General features: G+C 43.5%; 1 protein-coding gene across 1 annotated transcript in view; it reads left to right on the top strand.

Annotated features, from left to right (window-relative positions):
• CYGB (cytoglobin) overlaps positions 1 to 26,487 on the top strand; it is a 62,965-nt gene extending 36,478 nt beyond the window's left edge. The window contains exons 2-3 of the mRNA XM_069752091.1: positions 971 to 1,202; positions 25,320 to 26,487. Coding sequence (XP_069608192.1) covers positions 971 to 1,202; positions 25,320 to 25,484 — 397 coding nt within the window. The 3' untranslated portion in view covers positions 25,485 to 26,487. The remainder of the gene's footprint in view (positions 1 to 970; positions 1,203 to 25,319) is intronic.
• The last annotated feature ends 327 nt before the right edge of the window (positions 26,488 to 26,814 follow it).

Raw genomic sequence — 26,814 nt, forward strand, 5'->3', positions numbered from 1 at the left:
GGGCCGGCTCCAGGTTTTCCTGGGCCCCAGACAAAATAGTCTCAGTGGGCCTCTTTAACACATACCACAATTCATGATGCAGAGATAAGAAATATAGTACAATGCCAAATATTTCACTTCTTACATTGCATGAGTGATATCTATTGTAAATTCTACAATAGCTCAGAAACTTCGCAGTGCAGAGCACACAGAGGGACTGCAGACTTATCATTTTAGGCCAGACAGTATAGTCCTTCATACAGTATTATGGATGCCACATAGTCCTTTATAGAGTATTAGGGGCTCCACATAGTCCTCCATACAGTATTATGGGCACCATAAAGTTCTCCATACAGTATTATGGGCACCAAATAATCCTTCGTACAGTATTATGGGCACCACATTTTCCTCCATACCGTATTATGGGTACTACATAGTCCTCCATACAGTATTATCGGCCCAACATATTGATCCATTCAGTATAATAGGCCCCATATATTGCTCCATATAGTATAATGACAAATTAAGTCTGATCAATGTACTGATTCAAAGTGGCCTGGATTGTGGTGTCGGTGCCGACATAGATGTGGATGTGCTTGCAGTGCAGTGCTTGGTTCTTTAGCAGACTTCCATAGCCTTTATTTTAGAATTTGCTTTGCCTTTAAAAACAAACGTCATGGAACCCCTTGTTGCTTAATAGGTAGGTTTCCCAGAACTGTGACTCCCACCTGGCATTTAGCAGTGGAAGGGTACAGTTCCCTAATGTAAAACAGCACTATAGGCTGTAATTGAAATAGTGTGTGCACCAGAGTTTATTGATACTCGCTAGATAAGCGTGACTCATTATACAAATACACATCCTGGTGATGCTCAGTGTCTGTTAGCTTTGGCAGATTTACCTTTATGTTCTTTATTATTTTACACTAACGTCTGACTCTCTTTATTTTTCTTCCCTTTGTATTTGTTCCTTTCTCCGATCTGCAAAATAAAGGTTCTTTGTCAACTTCCCAACTGCCAAGCAGTACTTCAGCCAGTTTAAGGACCTAGAGGACCCTCTTGAGATGGAGCGTAGCGCTCAATTGCGTAAGCATGGCCGGAGGGTAATGGGAGCTATCAACAGTGTGATTGAAAACCTTTCAGATCCGGAAAAGGTGGCCACGGTCCTGGCTATTGTGGGGAAAAGCCATGCAGTGAAACATAAAGTGGACCCTGTGTTCTTTAAGGTGAGTGGTTTCAAAATATTTTTACCCTGATTTTTATAAAATGCAGCTTTACTAATTATTTTAGGTATTTTGTGTTGTTCTGCCATTACATTTTGTCTTTTTCTCCATTCACATCTAAAGCTGCCTTTAAAATTCTTGAATTCACTACATATAGCGAGTCCGTGTGGCTTTTGAATGCAGTTTTTAATGTGAATTGAACATAACACAATATACAGTTGTAATCATAAATTTACTGACACCTTATCCACACTCACATTTTCACAATTCCTGAGATTTAAACCTACACATTCCCGCTCTTAGGTAATTTAGAAACACTACTATATTTCAAGAATGCAAAATGTCAGATTTTGGGGAGTAAGGTCAGGGCTTTGTGATGCACCATTACCTTCACTTTGTTGTCCTTATGCCATTTTGTTACAACTTTGGAAGTATGCTTGGGGTCACTGTCTATTTGGAAGACACACTTGCACTCAAACTATAATCTCCTGGTTGATGTGTTGATGTTGCTTCAACATCTCCACATAGTATGTCCACCTCATATTGCAATCTATTTTGCAAAGTGCGCCAGTCTCTCTTGCAACTAAGCACCCCCACGACATGATGCTGCCACCCTGATGCTTTACTGTTGGGATGATTCTTTTACTTCTAAGCAAAGCAAAAGATTAAAAAAACCTAAGAAATAGAATTAAAGATTAGCAAAAAGATTAAAAAGTTAAAAACCAAAGAAATTCAAATCACTTCATTTTCCCCCTTTGAACAATGAAGGCATTAATAAAAGTAAAACATAAACATATTTGATATCACCAAATCAGTAAAATTCCAATTTATCAAAGTATTGAATCATTTAACCCATGGATCCCAGAAAGCATTTTGGATTTTTTTTTCCACTAAAATATATATCGCATATACAGTATATATATACTAGCTGAAGAGTCGGCGTTGCCGGGGCATAGTAAATATCTGTGGTTAGTTATAGTACCTCACACCTCTCATTTTCCCCCTCACTCCTCTTATTTTCCCCCTCACTCCTCTTATTTTCCCCCTCACTCCTCTCATTCCCCCCTAACTCCTCTCATTCCCCCTAACACTTGACATTTCAACCTCACATCTGTCATTTTCCAATCACTCCACTATTTTCCCTCACTCCTCTCATTTTGCACTCACTTTTTCATTTTCACCTCACACCTCTCATTTTCATCTCACACCTCTCATTTTCCCCTCAGTATATACATGTTTGTCATCTCCCTTGTATATAGTATACACCTATATGTCACCTCCTGTATATAGTATATACCTGTATGTCATCTCCCCTGTATATAGAATATACCTGTATGTCATCTCCCCTGTAAATAGTATATACCTGCTGTATGTCATCTCCTCCTGTATATTGTATATACCTATGTGTCATCTCCTCCTGTATATAGTATATACCTGTATGTCATCTCCCCTGTATATAGAATATACATGTATGTCATCTCCCCTGTATATAGTATATACCTGCTGTATGTCATCTCCTCCTCTATATACCTATGTGTCATCTCCTCTTTTATATAGTATATACCTGTATGTCATCTCCTCCTGTATATAGTATATATACGTGTGTCATCTCCTCCTGTATATAGTATATACCTGTATGTCATCTCCTCCTACATATAGCATATACCTGTATGTCATCTCCCCTGTATATAGTATATACCTGAATGTCATCTTCTCCTATACTCCTATATATAGAATATACCTGTATGTCATCTCCCCTGTATATAGTATATACCAGCTGTATGTCATCTCCTCCTCTATATACCTATGTGTCATCTCCTCTTTTATGTCATCTACTCCTGTATATAGTATATACGTGTGTCATCTCCTCCTGTGTATAGTATATACCTGTATGTCATCTCCTACTGTATATAGTAGATACCTGTAAGTTGTCTCCTCCTGTATATAGTATATACCTGTGTGTCATCTCCCCTGTATATAGTTTGTACCTGAATGTCATCTCCTCCTGTATTAGACCTCGTTCACACGTTATTTGGTCAGTATTTTTACCTCAGTATTTGTAAGCTAACTTGGCAGCCTGATAAATCCCCAGCCAACAGGAAGCCCTCCCCCATGGCAGTATATATTAGCTCACACATACACATAATAGACAGGTCATGTGACTGACAGCTGCTGTATTTCCTATATGGTACATTTGTTGCTCTTGTAGTTTGTCTTCTTATTAATCAGATTTTTATTTTTGAAGGCTAATACCAGACTTGTGTGTGTTTTAGGGCGACTTTCATGTGTCAAGTTGTGTGTGTTGAGTTGCGTGGCGACATGCATGTAGCGACTTTTGTGAGATGAGTTTTGTGTGGCGACATGCGTGTATCAACTTTTTGTGTGTCGAGTTGCATGTGACAGGTTAGTGTAGCAAGTTGTGTGCAGCAATTTTTGCGCTGTTAGGACTGGCGGAACGCACCAAGTATAAGATGAAATAATATTGGTGCGTTCGCAGTCTGGGGTCCACCGTGCAGGTGAATAACCTGCTGCTAGTAAATGGCAGCACTATATGGTGGTGGAAGCGAACCCTGTAAAGCCACAGGTCCGCAATACCACACTAATGAGTGCAAGCAAGGAGTCAGCGAACTCAATCCCAAGACTCAGGGTTGAAGTCCGTACAGACTACTTGCGCACCACACCGCAACTGGGTGTGTTAGGTATAGTAAGAGCACCGAAGTGCGAACTGTGACGTGCTGGCAGACACCACTAAGTACCGTGGGTTAGGAAGCGCACTACTGGCGCATGGCGCCGCACTGGCGGTCACAGCAATAGATGCTGATTCGTGTGTAACACGTTGAGTGATTAGTCGGGCGCTAGGTAGCAGCCATACTCCTTACGCGAACAGTCATACAATAGGGTAGGGGTATTTAATGAACGACTTGCACTCACAACAAACACACGTATACAAATGTACACTAGCGCATGGCCGTGCGGTCATGCAAAGCTTATATAGCTGCAGTACGTTCAGGACCTTCCAATAAAGGACCAATGGGCAGCTGCCACAGAAGTTAGCCCTTTCAGGACCTTCCAGGAGGACCAATGGGAACCACTGCAGTATCTGAGCATGTGACCCTCGATCTCCAACGGGAGATCTCACCCTGGGCATGCTCAGAAGGGAAAAAGCAGGACTTAGTCCCAAAAGCATCCACTCCCTGCTGCCCAGCACTGGCTTTAATGGCAAAAGCTGGAAAAGCAACAGTAAGCTTAAGCACAGAGTGAGACTGAGCCAGACGCAAGGACCGACGTCTCCGCTGAGCAGGTTCCACTGCGGCAGGAGAAGAATGGGAGACCGCAGCAGAAACGGCCCGAGATTCCCCCTGTGCAGAAGCGGGAACTCGACCCCTAACATGCGCGTGGCGAGTTTTATGTGTGGTGTGTTTTGAGTATGTGCAAGTTTTGTGTGAGGCAACTTTGCATGTGTTGCAACTTTTGTGCATGTGGCAATTTTTCCGCGTGTGCAAGTTTTACGTGTGGCGAGTTTTCCATGAGGTGAGTTTTGCACGTGTGGCTAGTTTTGCATGAGCCTAGTTTTGCATTTGGCGAGTTTTGCATGTGGCGAATTTTGCGCGTGGTGAGTTTTGAGCGGTGACTTTTGTGTTTCGACTTTCATGTGGCGAGGTTGGTGTATGTGTGGTGAAATGTGTGCTGAGGGTGGTATGTGTGTTCAGGCACATGATAGTGTGTGGTGCATTTTGTGTGTGTGTTCATATCCCCGTGTGTGGAAAATATCCCATGTCGGGGCCCCACCTTAGCAACTGTACGGTATATACTCTTTGTCGCCATTGCTCTCATTCTTTAAGTCCCCCTTGTTCACATCTGGCAGCTGTCAATTTGCCTCCAACACTTTTCCTTTCACTTTTTCCCCATTATGTAGATAGGGGCAAAATTGTTTGGTGAATTGGAAAGCGCGGGCTTAAAATTTCACCTCACAACATAGCCTATGACGCTCTCGGGGTCCAGACGTGTGACTGTGCAAAATTTTGTGGCTGTAGCTGCAACGGTGCAGATGCCCCAATCCTGGACATACACACATACACACACACATTCAGCTTAATATTATATATACAGTATATATATATTGTAGGGATTTCACTCACTCAGGTGCGACGGCTGACACTCAGGAGGCACGTTCCTTTAAAAGTTCACAAAGGTTTATTGCATCATAAACCATTTGGTAAAAATAAAAGAAAAACAAATAGCCTCTGGCTCAGGGAAGAAAACAAGTGTCCAGTCCTTGCGGCTCAGTCCTGGAGCCTTAACACACTCAGGAGGGTTCCACCTCCACACATATCTGCTGTGTTAAACATTAGCCCTTCTTTTATAGGACTAACCACACCCAGGAACCCATCACATGATTAGACATGTGGTTATGACATCACCACAGGTCCTGCAACACATACATATACAGTACATGGTTATGTGCAATAAAGAAATATTCCAGGCTACATCACAGCGACAAGCCACCTATGTGACACATACCTCCCGTCAACTACACACCCTTTAGCCATGCTACATACCTCCCCCCTCTGCCTAAAGCCGTGGGGCTTGGCACTTTCCCCCACTAAACAAGGGATTCTTGATAGGGCATCAGCATTACCGTGCAGCTTTCCGGCCCTATGTTCCACATGGAAATTGAAGTCCTGCAGGGCTAAGAACCAACAAGTGACCCTGGCATTTCTACCCTTCGTTTCCTTCATCCACCTAAGTGGGGCGTGGTCGGATACCAGTCTAAATTTACATCCCAGGAGATAGTACCGTAAGGTGTCCACCGCCCACTTTATGGCCAAACACTCCTTCTCTACGACTGAGTAATTTTTTTGAGACGAGGACAGTTTCCTACTCAGATAGAGAACAGGATGCTCCTCTCCATGTAGCTCTTGGGAAAGAACTGCTCCTACCCCAACATCTGAGGCATCTGTTTGAAGAATAAACTCTTTCTTAAAATTTGGGGCCATCAGAACGGGTTGCTTACACAGAGCCTCTTTCATTTCTTGGAAGGCTGACTCTGTCTCTTCGGACCATTTAACCACTACTGATTTTGCCCCCTTTAGCAGATCAGTCAGAGGTGCAGCCACCGTTGCGAAGTTTGGAATGAACCTCCTGTAATATCCCACGATCCCCAGAAAGGCTTTGACTTGCTTTTTGGAGAGTGGCTTTGGCCATGCTTGAATTGCCTCCACTTTACTGATTTGGGGTTTTATTTGTCCACGACCCATAATATAGCCTAGGTACTTAGCTTCCTCCTTAGCCAAGGCACACTTCTTCGGGTTTATTGTAAACCCCGCCTCTCTTAGAGCATCAAACACCTATTGGACATTTTTCAGATGACTCTCCCAGTCCGGGCTAAAGATGATGATATCATCCAGGTACTCAGCAGCGTATGGTTTATGGGGTGCAAGGACTCTATCCATAGCCCTCTGGAAGGTCTCCGGAGCTCCCTGTAGGCCAAACAGCATCCGGACATACTGTAAGCATTCATCTGGTGTAGAAAACGTCGTCTTCTCCTTGGCTTCCTGTGCCATGGGGATCTGCCAATACCCCTTCGTCAAATCCAAGGTGGTTATATACCCGGCATGCCCAAGCCTTTCGATTAGCTCATCAACGCGAGGCATGGGATACGCATCGAACTTGGAGACCTCATTCAACTCCCGATAGTCATTGCAAAACCTCCACTCCCCATCAGTTTTTGGGACCAGGACAATTGGGCTCGACCAACCGCTCTTGGATTCCTCAATGACTCCAAGCTTCAACATACGCTCCACCTCCTTGGAGATTACTTCTCGGCGGGCCTCAGGAATTCGGTAGGGTTTCACGTTCACCTGCACATGTGGCTCTGTCAGGACCTCATGCTCTATGACCTTTGTATATCCTGGTAACTCTGAAAACAGGTCCCTGTTCTTCTGGAGTAACTCCCGGCACTGCTGTTTCTGGGCCTTCGATAGCGTCTCCGCTATAGTAACCCCTCCAACCTCACCTTCTGGGTGGCTTAGCAAAGATGGAGCTACTGCCGACTCTCTATCTTGCCATGGCTTGATGAGGTTGACATGGTAGACTTGAATTGGTTTCCGTCTTCCTGGTTGGTGAATTTTATAGTTTACCTCGCCAAGCTTCTCGACTACCTCATTTGGCCCTTGCCATTTGGCCAAGAACTTGCTCTCCACCGTCGGAACTAACACAAGAACTCGGTCTCCCGGATTGAACTGCCTAACTCTTGTAGACTGGTTGTAGACCCTGGCCTGAGCTTCTTGTGCCTGGAGGAGGTGTTCTTTTACGATAGGCATCACCTTTGCAATCCTCTGCTGCATCAGGGCCACATGCTCAATGACGCTTCTGTGGGGCATGACTTCGGCTTCTCAGGTTTCCTTGGCTATATCCAGGAGTCCTCGCTGATGTCAGCCATCTAGAAGCTCAAACGGTGAGAACCCTGTGGAGGCCTGTGGAACTTCACGAATAGAAAACATCAGATATGATAAGAGACAGTCCCAGTCTCTACCGTCTTTCTCTATAGCTTTTCTCAGCATGCTCTTCAGTGTCTTGTTAAATCTCTCAACAAGGCAATCTGACTGGGGATGGTACACCGAGGTCCTCAACTGGGAGATTTTCAGGACTTTGCATAACTCCCTCATAACCTTGCTCATGAAAGGTGTCCCCTGGTCAGTCAGGATCTCCTTCGGCAGACCTGTCTGGGAAAACACATGGACCAACTCGCGGGCTATACTCTTCGAGGAAGAATTTCTCAGGGGAATTGCCTCAGGATAGCGTGTGGCATAGTCCAGGATGACTAGTATATACTGATGGCCCCGGGCTGATTTAACTAAGGGACCGGCCAAGTCCATGGCAATTCTCTCGAACGGCACCTCAGTAATGGGCAGTGGCACAAGGGGGTTCCGGAAATGAGGAGTGGGAGCAGTTAGCTGACATGTAGGGCAGGACCTGCAATAGTTCACTATTTCCCGGTGACACCCAGGCCAATAGAACCTCTGCACAACCCGTTCCTGCATTTTTTCCACCCCTAGGTGTCCACCCAAGATGTGTGAATGGGCCATGTCCAACACCTTCCGTAAATATGGACCCGACACTACCAACTGCTCTACCAACTCCTCCCTTATTTTCGTGACCCGGTACAACAACTCCCCACTCATCAGAAAATGGGGAAATCTTGTGTCTGCCCCGGCTCCTGTACAACCCCATTAATAACTGTGACATTATTAAAGGCTTCCCTCAGAGTGGGGTCCCTATGTTGGGCAGTCACAAATTTTTCACTGGTTACCTCTAACTCCAGAATGTCAGATGCAGGGGACACTTCCTCCTCATCCCCAACCCAGAACACAAAAAGGAAACCTGTCTGTCTCTGGGTGTGGCGACACCCTTCCAGGGTTCATTGGTTCCCTACTCTTGCTAGGAAGCTCAGAACCTTTTCCCCACAAATCCCAAAGCAAACAGAAATCCCAGCCAATAATTATAGGGTGCAACAAGTCCTGAACGACGCCAACTATATGGGACTCAGTGCCACATGCCGTTTCAATGTCCACCCTGGCCATAGGGTAGTCCTTTGCATCACCATGTATGCACCGCACTCCGACCTTCTTTCCCAGGAGCAGGTGGAGAGGAAAAGTGGCCCTCACCAGGGTCACTAAGCTCCCCGAGTCTAACAGTGCCATTACTGCTCGACCGTTCACCTTTACGGGACACGCTTGAGGTCCCTCGTTGGGCGGAGAGTTCACACTGCATTCTGGATACGCATAGAATGAACTACGGCATCCCATGCTGAAGTCCATCTGCTCAGTGGTCTGGGAACAACGGGCAGCTATATGTCCTGGCCCGTGGCACCTCCAACAAATAATATCACCCGTAGGGACCTTGGGCACCACCTCCACCGCCCTTTGTGACCTTGGACGCGCCACCCCTTTTTGGGACTCAGCTCCCTTCTGGGACCCCCAGTACGGCATGGGCTGCCTCCCGAAGGAGCCTTCCAACCCTTGGTATCTCTCAACCAGTCCGATCAGCTCGTCGGCATTCTGGGGATCACCCTGGGCAACCCAAGTCTGTATAGGCCTCGGGAGGGAATGGACAAACTGATCCATCATCACCCGTTCTACCATTTGAGCAGGTGTAGATGACTCTGGCTGCAGCCATTTCTGGACCAGGTGCAACAGATCAAACATTTGAGAACGAGGTGGTTTGTCCCGGTGATAGGCCCAGCAGTAAATTCGCTGTGCCCTGACAGTCAGTGTCACCCCCAAACGTGTGAGAATCTCGGCTTTCAACTTGTGATACTCCTTGGCATCCTGCAAGGTCAAGTCATAGTTTGCCTTCTGGGGTTCTCCCGTCAGGTATGGCGCCAGTACCTCTGCCCACTGCTCGGGCGGAAGTTTTTCCCTCTCAGCGACCCTCTCAAACACCTTCAGGAAGGCCTCAACATAATCCCCGGGGGTCATTTTCTGCAATGCGCGTCTTACCATCTTCTGGACGTGGGCGTTATCAGCCAGACCTGGGGTTGGGGCGCTCGTCTTGCCCTGGATGGCGGTTGCCAGAAGCTGCATCTGCTGCTGGCTCTGTTGTATCAGCTGCCGTTGCTCCTGCTGGCTCTCCCGTTGCTCCTGCTGGCTCTGTTGTATCTGCTGCATCAACAGCCTGTTGGTCTCTTGCTGCCTTTGCTCCTGCTGTGACTGCATCTGGACCAAGTGTTTCAGCAGGTCCTCCATTTTCCCCGGCAATGCTTGCTGGCTTGCAACAGACTTGACCCAGGACAAAAAATAGACTTACGTCTCCACTGGGAACGCTGCCCGCATTCTCCACCAATTGTAGGGATTTCACTCACTCAGGTGCGACGGCTAACACTCAGGAGGCACGTTCCTTTAAAAGTTCACAAAGGTTTATTGCATCATAAACCATTTGGTAAAAATAACAGAAAAACAAATAGCATCTGGCTCAGGGAAAAAAACAAGTGTCCAGTCCTTGCGGCTCAGTCCTGGAGCCTTTAAGGGAACCTGTCACCTGAATTTGGCGGGACTGGTTTTGTGTCATATGGGCGGAGTTTTCGGGTGTTTGGTTCACCCTTTGCTTACCCGCTGGCTGCATGCTGGCCACAATATTGGATTGAAGTTCATTCTCTGTCCTTCGTAGTACACGCCTGCGCAAGGCAATCTTTGGAGGACAGAGAATGAACTTCAATCCAATATTGCAGCCAGCATGCAGCGAACCTGTAAGGAAAGGGTGAATCAAACACCCGAAAACTCCGCCCATATGACCCAAAAAAAGTCCCGCCAAATTCAGGTGACAGGATCCCTTTAACACACTCAGGAGGGTTACACCTCCACACATATCTGCTGTGTTAAACATTAGCCCTTCTTTTATAGGACTAACCACACCCAGGAACCCATCACATGATTAAACATGTGGTTATGACATCACCACAGGTCCTGCAACACATACAGTACATGGTTATGTGCAATAAAGAAATATTCCAGGCTACATCACAGCGACAAGCCACCTATGTGACACATACCTCCGGTCAACTACACACCCTTTAGCCATGCTACAATATATATATATATATATATGTATATTTATATCTATATATATAATTGTCTAAGGGTTTTTCCGTCTGTCTGTCTGTCTGTCTGTCTTTCTGTCTGGCTGTCTGTCCTGGAAATCCCGCGTCTCTGATTGGTCGAGGCCATCATCACCATGGCAACCATTAGTATATAGTATATAGTATTAGATTGGCAACCAATCTAGTATATATATATTTATATATATATATATATATATATATATAATACTGAATGTGTGTGTAAATATATATATACTAGATTGTGGCCCGATTCTAACGCATCGGGTATTCTAGAATATGCATGTCCCCGTAGTATATGGACAATGATGATTCCAGAATTCGCGGCAGACTGTGCCCGTCACTGATTGGTCGAGGCAACCTTTATGACATCATCGTCGCCATGGCAACCATTATGACATCTACGTCGATACTGTGCCCGTCGCTGATTGGTCGAGGCAAATTCGCGGCAGACTGTGCCCGTCGCTGATTGGTCGAGGCAACCTTTATGACATCATCGTCGCCATGCTGTGCCCGTCGCTGATTGGACAATGAAGATTCCAGAATTTGCGGCAGATTGTGCCCGTCGCTGATTGGTCGAGGCAACCTTTATGACATCATCGTCGCCATGGCAACCAGTATGACATCTACGTCGATACTGTGCCCATCGCTGAATCAGAAACGTGGGATTTCTACGTCCTTTATGACATCATCGTCGCTGTGCCCGTCGCTGATTGGTCGAGGCCTGGCGGCCTCGACCAATCAGAGACGCGGGATGTCTACGTCGATACTGTGCCCGTCGCTGATTGGTCGAGGCCTGGTGGCCTCGACCAATCAGAGACGCGGGATTTCCAGGACAGACAGACAGAAAGACAGACAGACAGACGGAAAAAAACCCTTAGACAATTATATATATAGATGGTTGTTATGGCGATGATTATGTCATAATGGTTCCATTGTGATGTTGATGTCATAATGGTTGCCATGGGGATGATGATGTCATAATAGGTTGCAATGGTGATGATGATGATGTCATAATGGTTGCCATGGTGATGGTGTCATAATAGGTTGCCATGGAGATGATGATGTCATAATAGTTGGATGTGATAATGATGTCATAATGGTTGCCATGATGATGATGATGTCATTATGATTGCAATTGTGATGATGTCATAATGGTTGCCATGGCGATGATGATGTCATAATGGTTGCCATGGTGATGATGTCATAAAGGTTGCCATTGTGATGCTGATGTCATAATGGTTGCCATGGTGATGATGATGTCATATCGGTTGCCATGGTGATGATGTCATAATGGATGCCATGGCGATGGTGTCATAATAGGTTGCCATGGCAATGATGATGTCATAATGGTTGCCATGGCGATGATGATGTCATAGTTGTTGCCATGGCGATGATGATGTCAAAGTTGTTGCCATGGCGATGATGTCATAATGGTTGCCATCTTGACGGTTGCAATGGTAGCGGTTATGTCATAAAGGTTGCCATGGCGATGAAGATGTCATAATAGGTTGCCATGGTGATGATAATGTCATAATGGTTGCCATGGTGATGATGATGTCACAATGGTTGCCATGGCGATGATGATGTCATAATGGCTGCCAAGGCGTTGATGATGTCATAATAGGTTGCAATGGTGACAGTTATGTTATAATGGTTGCCATGTCGATAATGTCATAATGGTTGCCATGGCGATGATGTTATAATGGTTGCCATGGTGATGATGATGTCATAAAGGTTGCCATGGTGATGATGATGGCATAATGGTTGCCATGGTGATAATGATGTCATAATGGTTGCCATAGTGATGATGATGTCATAATGGTTGCGATGGTGATGATGTCATAATGGTTGCCATGGCGATGATGTCATTATGGTTGCAATTGTGATGATGTCATAAAGGTTGCCATGGTGATGATGATGTCATAATGGTTGCCATGGTGCTGATGATGTCATAATGGTTGCCATGGCGATGATGATGTCATAACGGTTGCCATGGTGATGATGATGTCATAACGGTTGCCATGGTGACGATGGCCTCGACCAATCAGAGACGCGGGATTTCCAGGACAGACAGACAGACAGACAGAAAGACAGACAGACAGACAGACAGACAGACAGACGGAAAAACCCTTAGACAATTATATATATAGACTAGATTGTGGCCCGATTCTAACGCATCGGGTATTCTAGAATATGCATGTCCCCGTAGTATATGGACAATGATGATTCCAGAATTCGCGGCACACTGTGCCCGTCGCTGATTGGTCGAGGCAACCTTTATGACATCATCGTCGCCATGGCAACCATTATGACATCTACGTCGATACTGTGCCCGTCGCTGAATCAGAAACGTGAGATGTCTACGTCCTTTATGACATCATCGTCGCTGTGCCCGTTGCTGATTGGTCGAGGCCTGGCGGCTGCCAGGCCTCGACCAATCAGAGACCCGGGATTTCCAGGACAGACAGACAGACAGACAGAAAAACCCTTAGACAATTATATATATATATATATATATATATATATATATATTTATAATATATAAAGCTGAATGTGTGTGTGTCTATGTGTGTATGTCCGGGATTGGGGCATCTGCACCGTTGCAGCTACAGCCACAAAATTTTGCACAGTCACACGTCTGGACCCCAAGAGCGTCATAGGATGTGTTGTGAGGCGAAATTTTAACCCCGGGCTTTCCAATTCACCAAACAATTTTGCCCCTATCTATATAAATATGTGTGTGTCAATGGCAGAATTGTGCTTTTTCATAATTGTGCCGCAGTTGTAGTTTTTAATGACATTACTCATTTTAGCATATAATATACTGGAAAATGGGAAAAGCAAGCCCTTATATGGCTATGAGTTGCAGTCACCGTTGGGAGTATTGATTGCTTTTGGGCTGCAGTCAACGTTGGGATTATGCTTTGCTTTTAAGCTGAAGTCAACGTTGGGAATATGCTTTGCTTTTAAACTGCAGTTATCGTTGGCATTATGTTTTGCTTTTGGGCTACAGTCATCATTGGGATTATGCTTTGCTTTTGGGCTTCAGTCATTGTTGGGATTAATCTTTACTTTTGAGCTGCAGTCATCGTTGGGATTATGCTTTGCTTTTGGGCTGCAGACACCATTGGGATTATGCTTTGCTTTTGGGCTGCAGTCACCATTGGGATTATTCTTTGCCCTTGGGATGCAGTCACCATTGGGATTATTCTTTGCTTTTGGGATGCAGTCACCATTGGGATTATTCATTGCTTTTGGGCTGCAGTCATTGCTGGGATTATTCTTTACTTTTGAGCTGCAGTCACCATAAGGATTATTCTTTGCTTTTGGGCTACAGTCATTGTTGGGATTATTATTTCCTTTTGGGCTGCAGTCATCATTGGGATTATTCTTTGCTTTTGGGTTGCAGTCATCGTTCAGATTATTCTTTACTTTTGGGCTGAAGTCATCGTTGGGATTACGCTTTGCTTTTGAGCTGCAGTCACCATTTTGGATTATGCTTTGCCTTTGGGATGCAGTCACCATTGGGATTATGCTTTGCCTTTGGGCTGCAGTCACGGTTGGGATTATTCTTTGCTTTTGGGCTACAGTCACCATTTTGGATTATGCTTTGCCTTTGGGATGCAGTCACCATTGAGATTATGCTGTGCTTTTGGGCTGCAGTCACCTTTGGGATTATTCTTTGCTTTTGGGCTGCAGTCGCCATTGGGATTATGCTTTGCTTTTGGGATGCAATCACCATTGGGATTATGCTTTGCTTTGGGGCTGCTGTCACCGTTGGTATTATTCTTTGTTTTTGTGCTTCAGTCACCATTGGGATTATGCTTTGCTTTTGGGCTGCAGTCACCATTGGGATTATGCTTTGCTTTTGGGCTGCAGTCACCATTGGGATTATTCTTTGCTTTTGAGCAGCAGTCACCATTGGGATTATTCTTTGCTTTTGGGCTGCAGTCATCATTGGGATAATGCTTTGCTTTTGAGCATTAGTCACCATTGGGAATATTCTTTGCTTTTGGGCTGCAGTCACCATTGGGATTATGCTTTGCTTTTGGGCTGCAGTCACCATTGGGATTATTCTTTGCTTTTGGCATGCAGTCACCATTGGGATTATGCTTTGCTTTTGGGCTGCTGTCACCGTTGGTATTATTCTTTGTTTTTGGGCTGCAGTCACCATTGGGATTATGCTTTGCTTTTGGGATGCAATCACCATTGGGATTATGCTTTGCTTTTGGGCTGCTGTCACCGTTGGTATTATTCTTTGTTTTAGGGCTGCAGTCACCATTGGGATTATGCTTTGCTTTTGGGATGCAATCACCATTGGGATTATGCTTTGCTTTTGGGCTGCTGTCACTGTTGGTATTATTCTTTGTTTTAGGGCTGCAGTCACCATTGGGATTATGCTTTGCTTTTGGGATGCAATCACCATTGGGATTATGCTTTGCTATTGGGCTGCTGTCACCGTTGGTATTATTCTTTGTTTTTGGGCTGCAGTCACCATTGGGATTATGCTTTGCTTTTGGGATGCAATCACCATTGGGATTATGCTTTGCTTTTGGGCTGCTGTCACCGTTGGTATTATTCTTTGTTTTAGGGCTGCAGTCACCATTGGGATTATGCTTTGCTTTTGAGCTGCAGTCACCATTGGGATTATTCTTTGCTTTTGGGCTAAAGTCACCATTGGGATTATGCTTTGCCTTTGGGCTGCAGTCACGGTTGGGATTATTCTTTGCTTTTGGGCTACAGTCACCATTTTGGATTATGCTTTGCTTTTGGGATGCAGTCACCATTGAGATTATGCTGTGCTTTTGGGCTGCAGTCACCTTTGGGATTATTCTTTGCTTTTGGGCTGCAGTCACCATTGGGATTATGCTTTGCTTTTGGGATGCAATCACCATTGGGATTATGCTTTGCTTTGGGGCTGCTGTCACCGTTGGTATTATTCTTTGTTTTTGTGCTTCAGTCACCATTGGGATTATGCTTTGCTTTTGGGCTGCAGTCACCATTGGGATTATGCTTTGCTTTTGGGCTGCAGTCACCATTGGGATTTTTCTTTGCTTTTGAGCAGCCGTCACCATTGGGATTATTCTTTGCCTTTGGGCTGCAGTCATCATTGGGATTATGCTTTGCTTTTGAGCATTAGTCACCATTGGGAATATTCTTTGCTTTTGTGCTGCAGTCACCATTGGGATTATGCTTTGCTTTTGGGCTGCAGTCACCATTGGGATTATTCTTTGCTTTTGGCATGCAGTCACCATTGGGATTATGCTTTGCTTTTGGGCTGCTGTCACCGTTGGTATTATTCTTTGTTTTTGGGCTGCAGTCACCATTGGGATTATGCTTTGCTATAGGGATGCAATCACCATTGGGATTATGCTTTGCTTTTGGGCTGCTGTCACCGTTGGTATTATTCTTTGTTTTAGGGCTGCAGTCACCATTGGGATTATGCTTTGGTTTTGGGCTGCTGTCACCGTTGGTATTATTCTTTGTTTTTGGGCAGCAGTCACCATTGTGATTATGCTTTGCTTTTGGGATGCAATCACCATTGGGATTATGCTTTGCTTTTGGGCTGCTGTCACCGTTGGTATTATTCTTTGTTTTAGGGCTGCAGTCACCATTGGGATTATGCTTTGCTTTTGAGCTGCAGTCACCATTGGGATTATTCTTTGCTTTTGGGCTGCAGTCACAATTGGGATTATGCTTTGCTTTTTGGGCTGCAGTCACCATTGGGATTATGCTTTGCCTTTGGGCTGCAGTCACGGTTGGGATTATTCTTTGCTTTTGGGCTACAGTCACCATTTTGGATTATGCTTTGCCTTTGGGATGCAGTCACCATTGGGATTATGCTTTGCTTTTGGGCTGCAGTCACCTTTGGGATTATTCTTTGCTTTTGGGCTGCAGTCACCATTGGGATTATGCTTTGCTTTTGGGATGCAATCACCATTGGGATTATGCTTTGCTTTGGGGCTGCTGTCACCGTTGGTATTATTCTTTGTTTTTGGGCTGCAGTCACCATTGGGATTATGCTTTGCTTTTGGGCTGCAGTCACCAGTGGGATTATGCTTTGCTTTTGGGCTGCAGTCACCATTGGGATTATGCTTTGCTTTTGGGCTGCAGTCACCATTTGGATTATTCTTTGCTTTTGAGCAGCAGTCACCATTGGGATTATTCTTTGCTTTTGGGCTGCAGTCATCATTGGGATTATGCTTTGCTTTTGAGCATTAGTCACCATTGGGAATATTCTTTGCTTTTGTGCTGCAGTCACCATTGGGATTATGCTTTGCTTTTGGGCTGCAGTCACCTTTGGGATTATTCTTTGCTTTTGGGATGCAGTCACCATTGGGATTATGCTTTGCTAGTGGGCTGCTGTCACCATTGGTATTATTCTTTATTTTTAGGCTGCAGTCACCATTGGGATTATGCTTTGCTTTTGGGATGCAATCACCATTGGGATTATGCTTTGCTTTTGGGCTGCTGTCACCGTTGGTATTATTCTTTGCTTTTGGGCTGCAGTCACCATTTGGATTATGCTTTGCTTTTGGGCTGCAGTCAACATTGGGATTATGCTTTGCTTTTGGGCTGCAGTCACCATTGGGATTATTCTTTGCTTTTGAGCAGCAGTCACCATTGGGATTATTCCTTGCTTTTGGGCTGCAGTCATCATTGGGATTATGCTTTGCTTTTGAGCATTAGTCATCATTGGGAATATTCTTTGCTTTTGTGCTGCAGTCACCATTGGGATTATGCTTTGCTTTTGGGCTGCAGTCACCATTGGGATTATTCTTTGCTTTTGGGATGCAGTCACCATTGGGATTATTCTTTGCTTTTGGGCTGCAGTCATTGTTGGGATTATTATTTGCTTTTGGGCTGCAGTCATTGTTGTGATTATTATTTGCTTTTGGGTTCTAGTCATCGTTGAGATTATTCTTTACTTTTGGGCTGCAGTCATCGTTGGGATTATGCTTTGCTTTTGGGCTGCAGTCACCATTTTGGATTATGCTCTGCCTTTCGGATGCCGTCACCATTGGGATTATGCTTTGCTTTTGGGCTGCAGTCACCATTGGGATTATTCTTTGCTTTTGGGATGCAGTCACCATTGGGATTATTCTTTGCTTTTGGGCTGCAGTCATCATTGGGATTATTCTTTGCTTTTGGGCTACAGTCACCATTGGGATTATGCTTTGCTTTTGGGCTGCAGTCATCATTGGGAATATGCTTTGCTTTTGGGCTGCAGTCATCATTGGGAATATGCTTTGCTTTTGGGATGCAGTCACTATTGGGATTATGGTTTGCTTTTGAGCTGCAGTCCCGTTGGGATTATTCTTTGGTTTTGGGCTGCAGTCACCATTGGGATTATGCTTTGCTTTTGGGCTGCAGTCACCATAGGGATTATTCTTTGCTTTTGAACAGCAGTCATCGTAGGGATTATTCTTTACTTTTGAGCTGCAGTCAACGTTGGGATTATTCTTTGCTTTTGAGCTGCAGTCATCATTGGGATTATTCTTTGCTTTGGGTTGCAGTTATCGTTCAGATTATTCTTTACTTTTGGGCTGCAGTTATCGTTCAGATTATTCTTTACTTTTGGGCTGCAGTCATCGTTCAGATTATTCTTTGCTTTTGGGATGCAGTCACCATTGAGATTATGCTTTGCTTTTGGGCTGCAGTCACCTTTGGTATTATTCTTTGTTTTTGGGCTGCAGTCACCATTGCTTTTGGGCTGCAGTCATCGTTGGGATTATGCTTTGCTTTTGAGCATTAGTCACCATTCGGATTATTCTTTGCTTTTGGGCTGCAGTCACCATTGAGAATATTCTTTGGTTTTGTCCTGCAATCACCATTGGGATTATGCTTTGCTTTTGGGCTGCAGTCACCATTGGGATTATTCTTTGCTTTTGGGATGCAGTCACCATTGGGATTATTCCTTGCTTTTGGGCTGCAGTCATTGTTGGGATTATTCTTTACTTTTGAGCTGCAGTCACCATTAGGATTATTCTTTGCTTTTGGGCTGCAGTCAATGTTGGGATTATTCTTTGCTTTTGGGTTACAGTCATCATTGGGATTATTCTTTGCTTTTGGGCTGCAGTCATCGTTGAGATTATTCTTTACTTTTGGGCTGCAGTCATCTTTGGGATTATGCTTTGCTTTTGGGCTGCAGTCACCATTTTGGATTATGCTTTGCCTTTGGGCTGCAGTCACCATTGGGATTATTCTTTGCTTTTGGGCTGCAGTAATCCTTGGGATTATTCTTTGCTTTTGGGCTACAGTCACCATTTTGGATTATGCTTTGCCTTTGAGATGCAGTCACCATTGGAATTATGCTTTGCTTTTGGGCTGCAGTTACCGTTTGTATTATTCTTTGCGTTTGGGCTGCAGTCACCATTGGGAATATGATTTGCTTTTGGGATGCAGTCACCATTGGGATTATGCTTTGCTTTTGGGCTGCAGTCACCATAGGGATTATTCTTTGCTTTTGAACAGCAGTCACAATTCGGATTATTCTTTGCTTTTGAGCTGCAGTCATCGTTGGGATTATGCTTTGTTTTTGGGCTGCAGTCACCATAGGGATTATTCTTTGCTCTTGAACAGCAGTCACCATTGGGATTATTTTTTGCTTTTGGGCTGCAGTCACCATTGGGATTATTCTTTGCTTTTGGGCTGCAGTCACCATTAGGAATATTCTTTGCTTTTGTGCTGCAGTCACCATTGGGATTATGTATTCTGGATGCAGTAACCATTGATAACAGCTACAACATATTAAATAAGTGAATTACAACCAGTTTTAGCTTAAGCATATTTTCATCCTCTAAAGTAATGACATATAGCCAAGATATGCCATCATTTTTTGATCCGATCTCTGGGACCCACATCAATCTTGAGAATTAAAGGGCCGCAGCTCTGATTTCGTGCTGTCTTCCCTTCTAAGTTTTCCCTACATAGCCAAGTGCATAGTATGCTGCAGCTGGTTCCATTCATGTCAGTGGGTGCAGTTCTCTACACAGCGGGCAGCTGGAGAGCCACTCTGCAAAGAAAAACTGAGATGTGGATGCAGCACTAGACTAGGTATAACCTATGCCTTCTCTTCAAAAGTTTGGAATGCTCCATTGATTAGTTTTAAAATTACAAATAAAATGTTTTTGACTTCAGCTTCCTGTTAAATACATTTTTGTCAATAAGATGAGTGACACCCAATATAGCAGTTAGTAGAAGTCCAACAATGGCTGACACCCTGCTTCCAAAATACACCAAATCACACAATGGGTATTATAGCAGAACCCAAAAAACCCTATAGAAAGTTCATGAGGTCCATCGGGCTCCAGTGGTGTCTGTTTGACACCAATGTTTCATCTGAAAAAGTTTGGTTGGAACACTTGCGAGTAAAAGTTGCAAAATGATTGTCATGACTAATTATCAGATAGCACTTAGACATGGCTGAAAAGACTGTGGGGGACACTTACTAACAAAAAAGGGAAGAATTCTGTTTAAAATTGCCCCAGAATTCCGGTGTACATGCAGGGTTTTACGCACTTCTTGCACCTCACTAAATATTTTAGAGAGTGCCTAGAATAGGAAGCAGGGCTAAGGATGTTTGTAACATATGCCAAACTTACTAAGGTTGTCCATCAGTTTTTTTGGCTTAAAAAGTGGCCTAAGGAAAGACATCCACTATCAGGTGTAAGTGTAGACTGGACAGTCAAAAAATGGACCAGATTTGTCTTTCAGTATGAGCCATTTAGATATATTTTAAAGGGAAACTGAGAGCAGGATTAATACCTGAAAGCTGATAACAGCACTGAATGTGTCTTTTAACACTGATTCCTATTATCCTATTTTTGTAAAGATCCTTGCATTTTAGAAAAATTGCCATTTAATATCTTGTGTCATGCATACTAATTACCTGGACTAGTCTAGAAAGCATGTGCTCAGTAATATGTAGTATTTTCCCTTATATCAATTGTCTGTAAATCACTGCTTGAGAGTTCCAGGGTGTCCTGGAAGTCATGTCTCCTACTTCACATGCGCTGGAAAGAGAGAACAAGAATTCTGCTGATAAGCTCCCTTTAAGACTGCCAAGTCTCAGATTATGCTATTAAACAACATTATTAAATATGTCCTATATGTCCTATATAACATTTCAGAGGGGATGACCCGTTTAAAAAAACAAACCTTTGCAGTATGCTCAGTTACAGTGCCATGTAAAAGTTTGGGCACCCCTGATCAAAATTGCTGTTATTGTGAACTTTTTAAGCAAGTTGAAGATGAAATGATCTCTAAAAGCACTAAAGTTACTTTCTTTTTTAGTAAAAATAAATATTGTAATTTTTTACATTTTAAAAATTACAAAAAGGAAAATGAGCCAATGCAGAAGTTTAGGCACCCTGCATGGTTAGTACCTCATAGGGCCCACTTTTCAAGTATCACAGCTTGTAAAGACTTTTTGTAGCTAGCCAAGAATATTTCAATTCTTTTTTTAGGGATTTTCATCTATTCTTCCCATTCTGTGAGATTCCTAGGTTGTCTTGCATGCACTGCTATTTTGAGGTATAACCGCAGATTTCCAATGATGTTTAGATCAGGAGACTATGAGGGCCATTGTAAAACCTTCAGTTTGTGCCTTTTGAGGTAGTCCATTTGTATAGCTATCCCCTATTCAACTTGAGCTTTTTTTTTACATATGGTTTTGAACAGCTGACATGTGCCTCTAACAGCCATGGGTGGAATCACAATCCACCCACGGCTGTTAACTAGTTAAATGCCTCTGTCAATCTCTGATAGCAGCATTTAACTTGCGCTTCCGGCAAGTGCGCCGGAAATTCCGCCCATCTGTAAACCCGTCACGTGATCATGGGTCACCGATGGGCTGGCATGACAACCAGAGGTCTCCAGCAGACCTCTATGGTTATCATAGCCAGATTGCTATGAGCTCCACACTGTGGTCGGCACTCATGGCAAGTGAGCATTTCTGCTACATACAGGTGATTTGATCATCACCTGTATATAGCAGAGTCGATCGAACAAGTGCTGCTTCTAGTCTCCCATGGAGACTATTGAAGCTTGCAAAAAGTAAAAAAAATTACAAAATATAAAAGTTCAAATCAACCCCCTTTCACCCCATTCAAAATAAAACAATAAAAAAAGAATTAACCTGATCGCTAAACGGCGTAGTGAGAATAAAGTCAAAACAATAGAATTAGTTTTTTTTGGTCACCATTACATTGCATTAAAATGCAATAACAGGCGATCAAAAGATCGTATCTGCACCAAAATGGTATCATTACAAATGTCAGCTCGGCACGTAAAAAATAAGCCCTCACCCAACCCCAGATGATGAAAAATGGAGACGCTACAGGTATTGGAAAATGGGGCAATTTGTTTGCTTTTTTAGCAAATTTTGAATTTTTTTTTCACCACTTGAATGAAAAAGAACCTAGACATGTTTGGTGTCTATGAACTTGTAATGACCTGAAGAATCATAATGGCAGGACAGTTTTAGCATTTAGTGAACATGGTAAAAAAAAACAAGAAACAACTGTGGGATTGCACTTTTTTTGCAATTTCACAGTACTTGGAATTTTATTCATGTTTTCCAGTACACAATATGTTAAAGCCAATAGTATAATTCAAACGTGCAGCTCATCCCACTAAAAACAAGCACTTATATGGCCATATTGACAAAAAAAAAACAAAAAAGTTATGGCTCTGGGAAGAAGGGGAGCAAAAAATGAAAACAAAAAATCAAAAATACCTCTAGTTCTTAACGGGTTAACTGTTCACAATAAAAGTAATTTTGACCAGGGGTGCCCAAACTATAAGGGTATGTTTCCACAGTCAGTAAACACTGCGGGTTTGACGCTGCGTGTTCATCCACAGTGTCAAACCCGCAGCGGCCAGATGTTACAGCGTAGTGGAGGGGATTTGAAGAAATCCCATGTCTACTATGTGTGCAGGGACACCTCCGGCTACCCTGTGTATACGCACATGTGACGCGTCTTTCTAGACTGCAGCATGTCTGTTTATCTTGCGGAGACGCTCCGTCTCCGCAAGATAAATATCACTGTCCATAGTATAGGGTGTGGTGATTCCGCACGGTTCAATGAACACATGCGGAATCATTTTTATGCAGCGGACATGTGCTGCGTCCAAAGCGCTGCCTGTTTCTGTCTGTGGAAACTTACCCTTACATGCCACTGTACTTGTAAAATAAATAGACTAAACTTTACTTACCCTTCCTGGGTTCAGTACTGTGTCTCCGCCGCTGCCTTGGTCTCTGTTGTTTGGCTGCAGTAGTGATGTCATGTTAATAGCACTACAGCCAATCACTGAGCTCTGTGGCTCTTTCCACCTACATCAGCAGAGCCGCTGAGCTTAGTAATGTGGCAGAGACACAACACTGGACCAGGGTAGGATAAGTGAGGGATTAATTTCTCAACGATTTTATTTTTTATTTTTTTACAAGTAAAGGTTTGTGCCCACTGCCCACATCTTGTTTAGGCCATTTCCCCTTGGAACCCTCTTGAAAAGCACTTAAAAATTCCAAAATGCATAAACATAATTCACAGCAATGTGAAAGAGAAAACGCTTCAGGAAAAACACCGCCAGCATTATTTTGAACCATCGTTTGCTTCAAAAACTCAACAGGTATGCTAGCGTCTAAAGCACGTGGTATGCACATACCGTAACTGAGCATACGGCTAAGGTTTCCTTCCATGTTGGACAACCCCTTTAACAGAAAAGGAAAATGTAAGATCTTTTATACTAACTATAGTAGGTGGAAAAGCACCTAATTATTATATGCATCAGTAGACTAGACCTATGCCATCGTACATAGCATTAATGGATATGGAGATTTGGTAGCAACTATCACAAAAGTCTGCAGTCAGTCTGTGTGACTGCACGCTTGTGAATCCCAAAAGCGAACACACTGTGAGGATTCTCTCGCGCCGATGATGAGACGAGGATATAGCCATGCAGTACTCCTGGCCACGTTCTGATTAGACCTCACTCAATTCACTTGTATTGAGCAAAGAAGTGTATATCTAGTCAGAATACGGCATGAAGTATGCATAACTCATATTTGCAATCACATGACTGCTCGCTCTCGCCTCCAGCACTGGAGGTTCCTCACAGGATGCTCATGGCCATTGTGAGGATTCACAAATCTGTAGTCACATAGAGTGACTGTAGACTTTCCTGAAAAACCTGGACAACCCCTCAAAATGCATGTATTTTGGAGAGAGAAAAAATCATTTTTGCGATTGGGATTCATTAAAATTTTTTGATCTGTCAGTGAGGTCTTCTGATAGTGAGTTTGTAATACTTCTATCTCTTTTTCTCTGAGCTTTCATAAGCTGATCTATGACCAAAACTCATATCAAGGAGAGCTGATCATAAATCAGATGAGAGAAGCTCATTACGGCTGGTTCCTCACATCGCGTGTATAGCAATAACTTGCCCAACCGCCGTGTCTCCGTACCTGAGCTAATGGGGGGCTCTCTAGTTGTCTCTTGAGTAGCTCAGAGCAATGCAGTCTCCTTACAGTTTCCTGGTTACATCCTGGTGTATAGCAGAGACGTCTCTCCTCCTTGAGTGACAGCTTCAGTGAACAGGACTGTGGTATTAGGCCGGGGTCACACTAGCGTATGGCATCCGATGCAAGTGCAAGAGAGTGTCATGCTACTGTGCTCCGAGCCTCATGCACATTTAGGTCAAAAAAGCTTCATGTTTTGCAAAATTGTGCACAGTTTGGGCCTCCTAAATAACCGGCATACATTAAATTACTCCAGGCTGGGGGAAGGAGGGTAGGTGGTTCGTGTGTCAAATTTTGTGACTTTTTATAAAAGCTGCATGTGAAGAATTGGTCTTAAAAAGCATCTGGAAAAGCCACATTGACGCAAAAAAAATAATTAAGTAACTAAAGACAAGCTTAAAAAAAATCAATGATAAATGTGTTGCAAATCAAAAAGTAAGAAATATTTATGCCCCCAAATATTGTGAAAATGCAATGATGAATCAGGCTCCAAATTTCTACCGCTGATCAGTATTGGGAAGAGGTATCCGGTCGATTCTCCGCTCAGTTCTGTGCAGTTAGAGGAAATGCCAATTACTGTCTCGGTTCCTGGCATCTGTCTTTCAGCCCAGAGCTGACATTGCTTCTCTGGTTTCCTGTTGGCTTTGGACTTGTTCTAGTCTTCATGTCCTTCTCTGAATTTGATCTGTGCTGTATTATTTTAACTGTATTTCAAGGGTGTTTATGAAAAAATGCAGCATAATAAATCCAATCCTCCCAGCATGATTAGCTAATCCCGAGAGCAAATACGTTAAAATAATGTCATAAAGCACACAAACAAGGCACATGTGCAGGAACGGCATGCCATGTAATGGAATAATTTGTACTAAGCCTCGTCACATGGTTGCCCATTTGTTGATATATACAGTACATTGTATGGTAGTTTGTTACTGTGCTTTGTTATGTCTCTCTAATTTTAGCTTCTTCTTGTCTGCCCTAGATCCTGACCGGGGTGATACTGGAGGTCATTGCAGAAGCATTTGCCAAAGATTTCACCCCTGAAGTATCACTAGCCTGGAGCAAATTACGGAGCCACATATACAGTCATGTACTGGCAACATACAAGGAGGTGGGCTGGACACAGTACCCTAGTAATTCAGTGTGAACAAGTCCATCTCCCAAAGAGTGCCAAGCCAATGACTTCAGATCCTAGCTATCTCAGATCTCTGGGACAGCTAGGAAGTACGGGTGGTGGGGAAATTAGGCTTGGGTAGCTAGGTGGGCATGGGGGTTATAACTACAGGGTCTCTACAAACAGGGTGGGATGGGCTTTTTAATATGGCAGGAAAGTGCGATACGGTTTCTTTGACCTAGCCACAAGCAAATCCAGTTTATACAATAGGACAATAGATCAGAGTCAATCTCTGTGGGAGGGAGCAGAGACATATCATTCCAAGGATCAGTGCAGCTTCCATGCACATCATTAGGGTGGAAATATCTAGTATTGTAAGTGAGGCTATTTTGAGATTGTCCTTGCCCTGTCCCATATTTTCCACGTTTTCTGTGTTCTATAAGGCATGAGAAACAGATGGTTCTTAAGAGATCTGTAGCTCTTAAACGGGGCCCCTGTACATGAAAGGGTTAACATTACATCATGGCTCAGTTACATCTCCACTCTAAATCCCACCGTTTTGCTTGGCATGCACTTGTATATGGCAATTACTCTTCTTTTCTCATCATTTTTACTTGGCTGGCTCTCATTTGATCAAGTGTCTTCATGAGACCAGTGTATATAAATGGTTCAGTAATTTCCACCAGCCATTTTATTTTAATCTCAGTTATTAAATATTCTTTATGGGACCAAATGTACAGGGAAATTTAGATTTGTATGGTATAAATTATAGCATTAAACAGAAGAAGTATCAGCTTCACCTTGCAGTATATCGGCCTGGAAATGCTATCTCCCTATGTCAGTAAGTAGGCCTATAAGCCACTACTAAGAGATTATGACTTTAGGCAGAATATTTTGGATGATGATGAGGGAGTGAAATTATGGAATAGAGATATATACACCTGGCCTGTGACAAATTGTGTCAAAATGTGTCTGTCCATATATAATGTTCTGTTTTACTGTGATATAGAAATAAAACATACTATTGGATCTATAATGGAGTTGGCTTCTATGTGAATGATTATTGTAATAATACTGATACTATGTTATATAGTTTAGTGCCGAGTCTCAGTATGACATCCGTGGTGCCACTAGAGCACAAGAGTGTTTTGAGTTTCCATCTACTGGTACAATTGTTTGTTTCATAGTAACATAGTAACATAGTTAGTAAGGCCGAAAAAAGACATTTGTCCATCCAGTTCAGCCTATATTCCATCATAATAAATCCCCAGATCTACGTCCTTCTACAGAACCTAATAATTGTATGATACAATATTGTTCTGCTCCAGGAAGACATCCAGGTCTCTCTTGAACCCCTCGACTG

Source organism: Ranitomeya imitator, chromosome 2 (genome assembly GCF_032444005.1).
Source record: "Ranitomeya imitator isolate aRanImi1 chromosome 2, aRanImi1.pri, whole genome shotgun sequence".
Taxonomy (NCBI): Eukaryota; Metazoa; Chordata; class Amphibia; order Anura; family Dendrobatidae; genus Ranitomeya; species Ranitomeya imitator.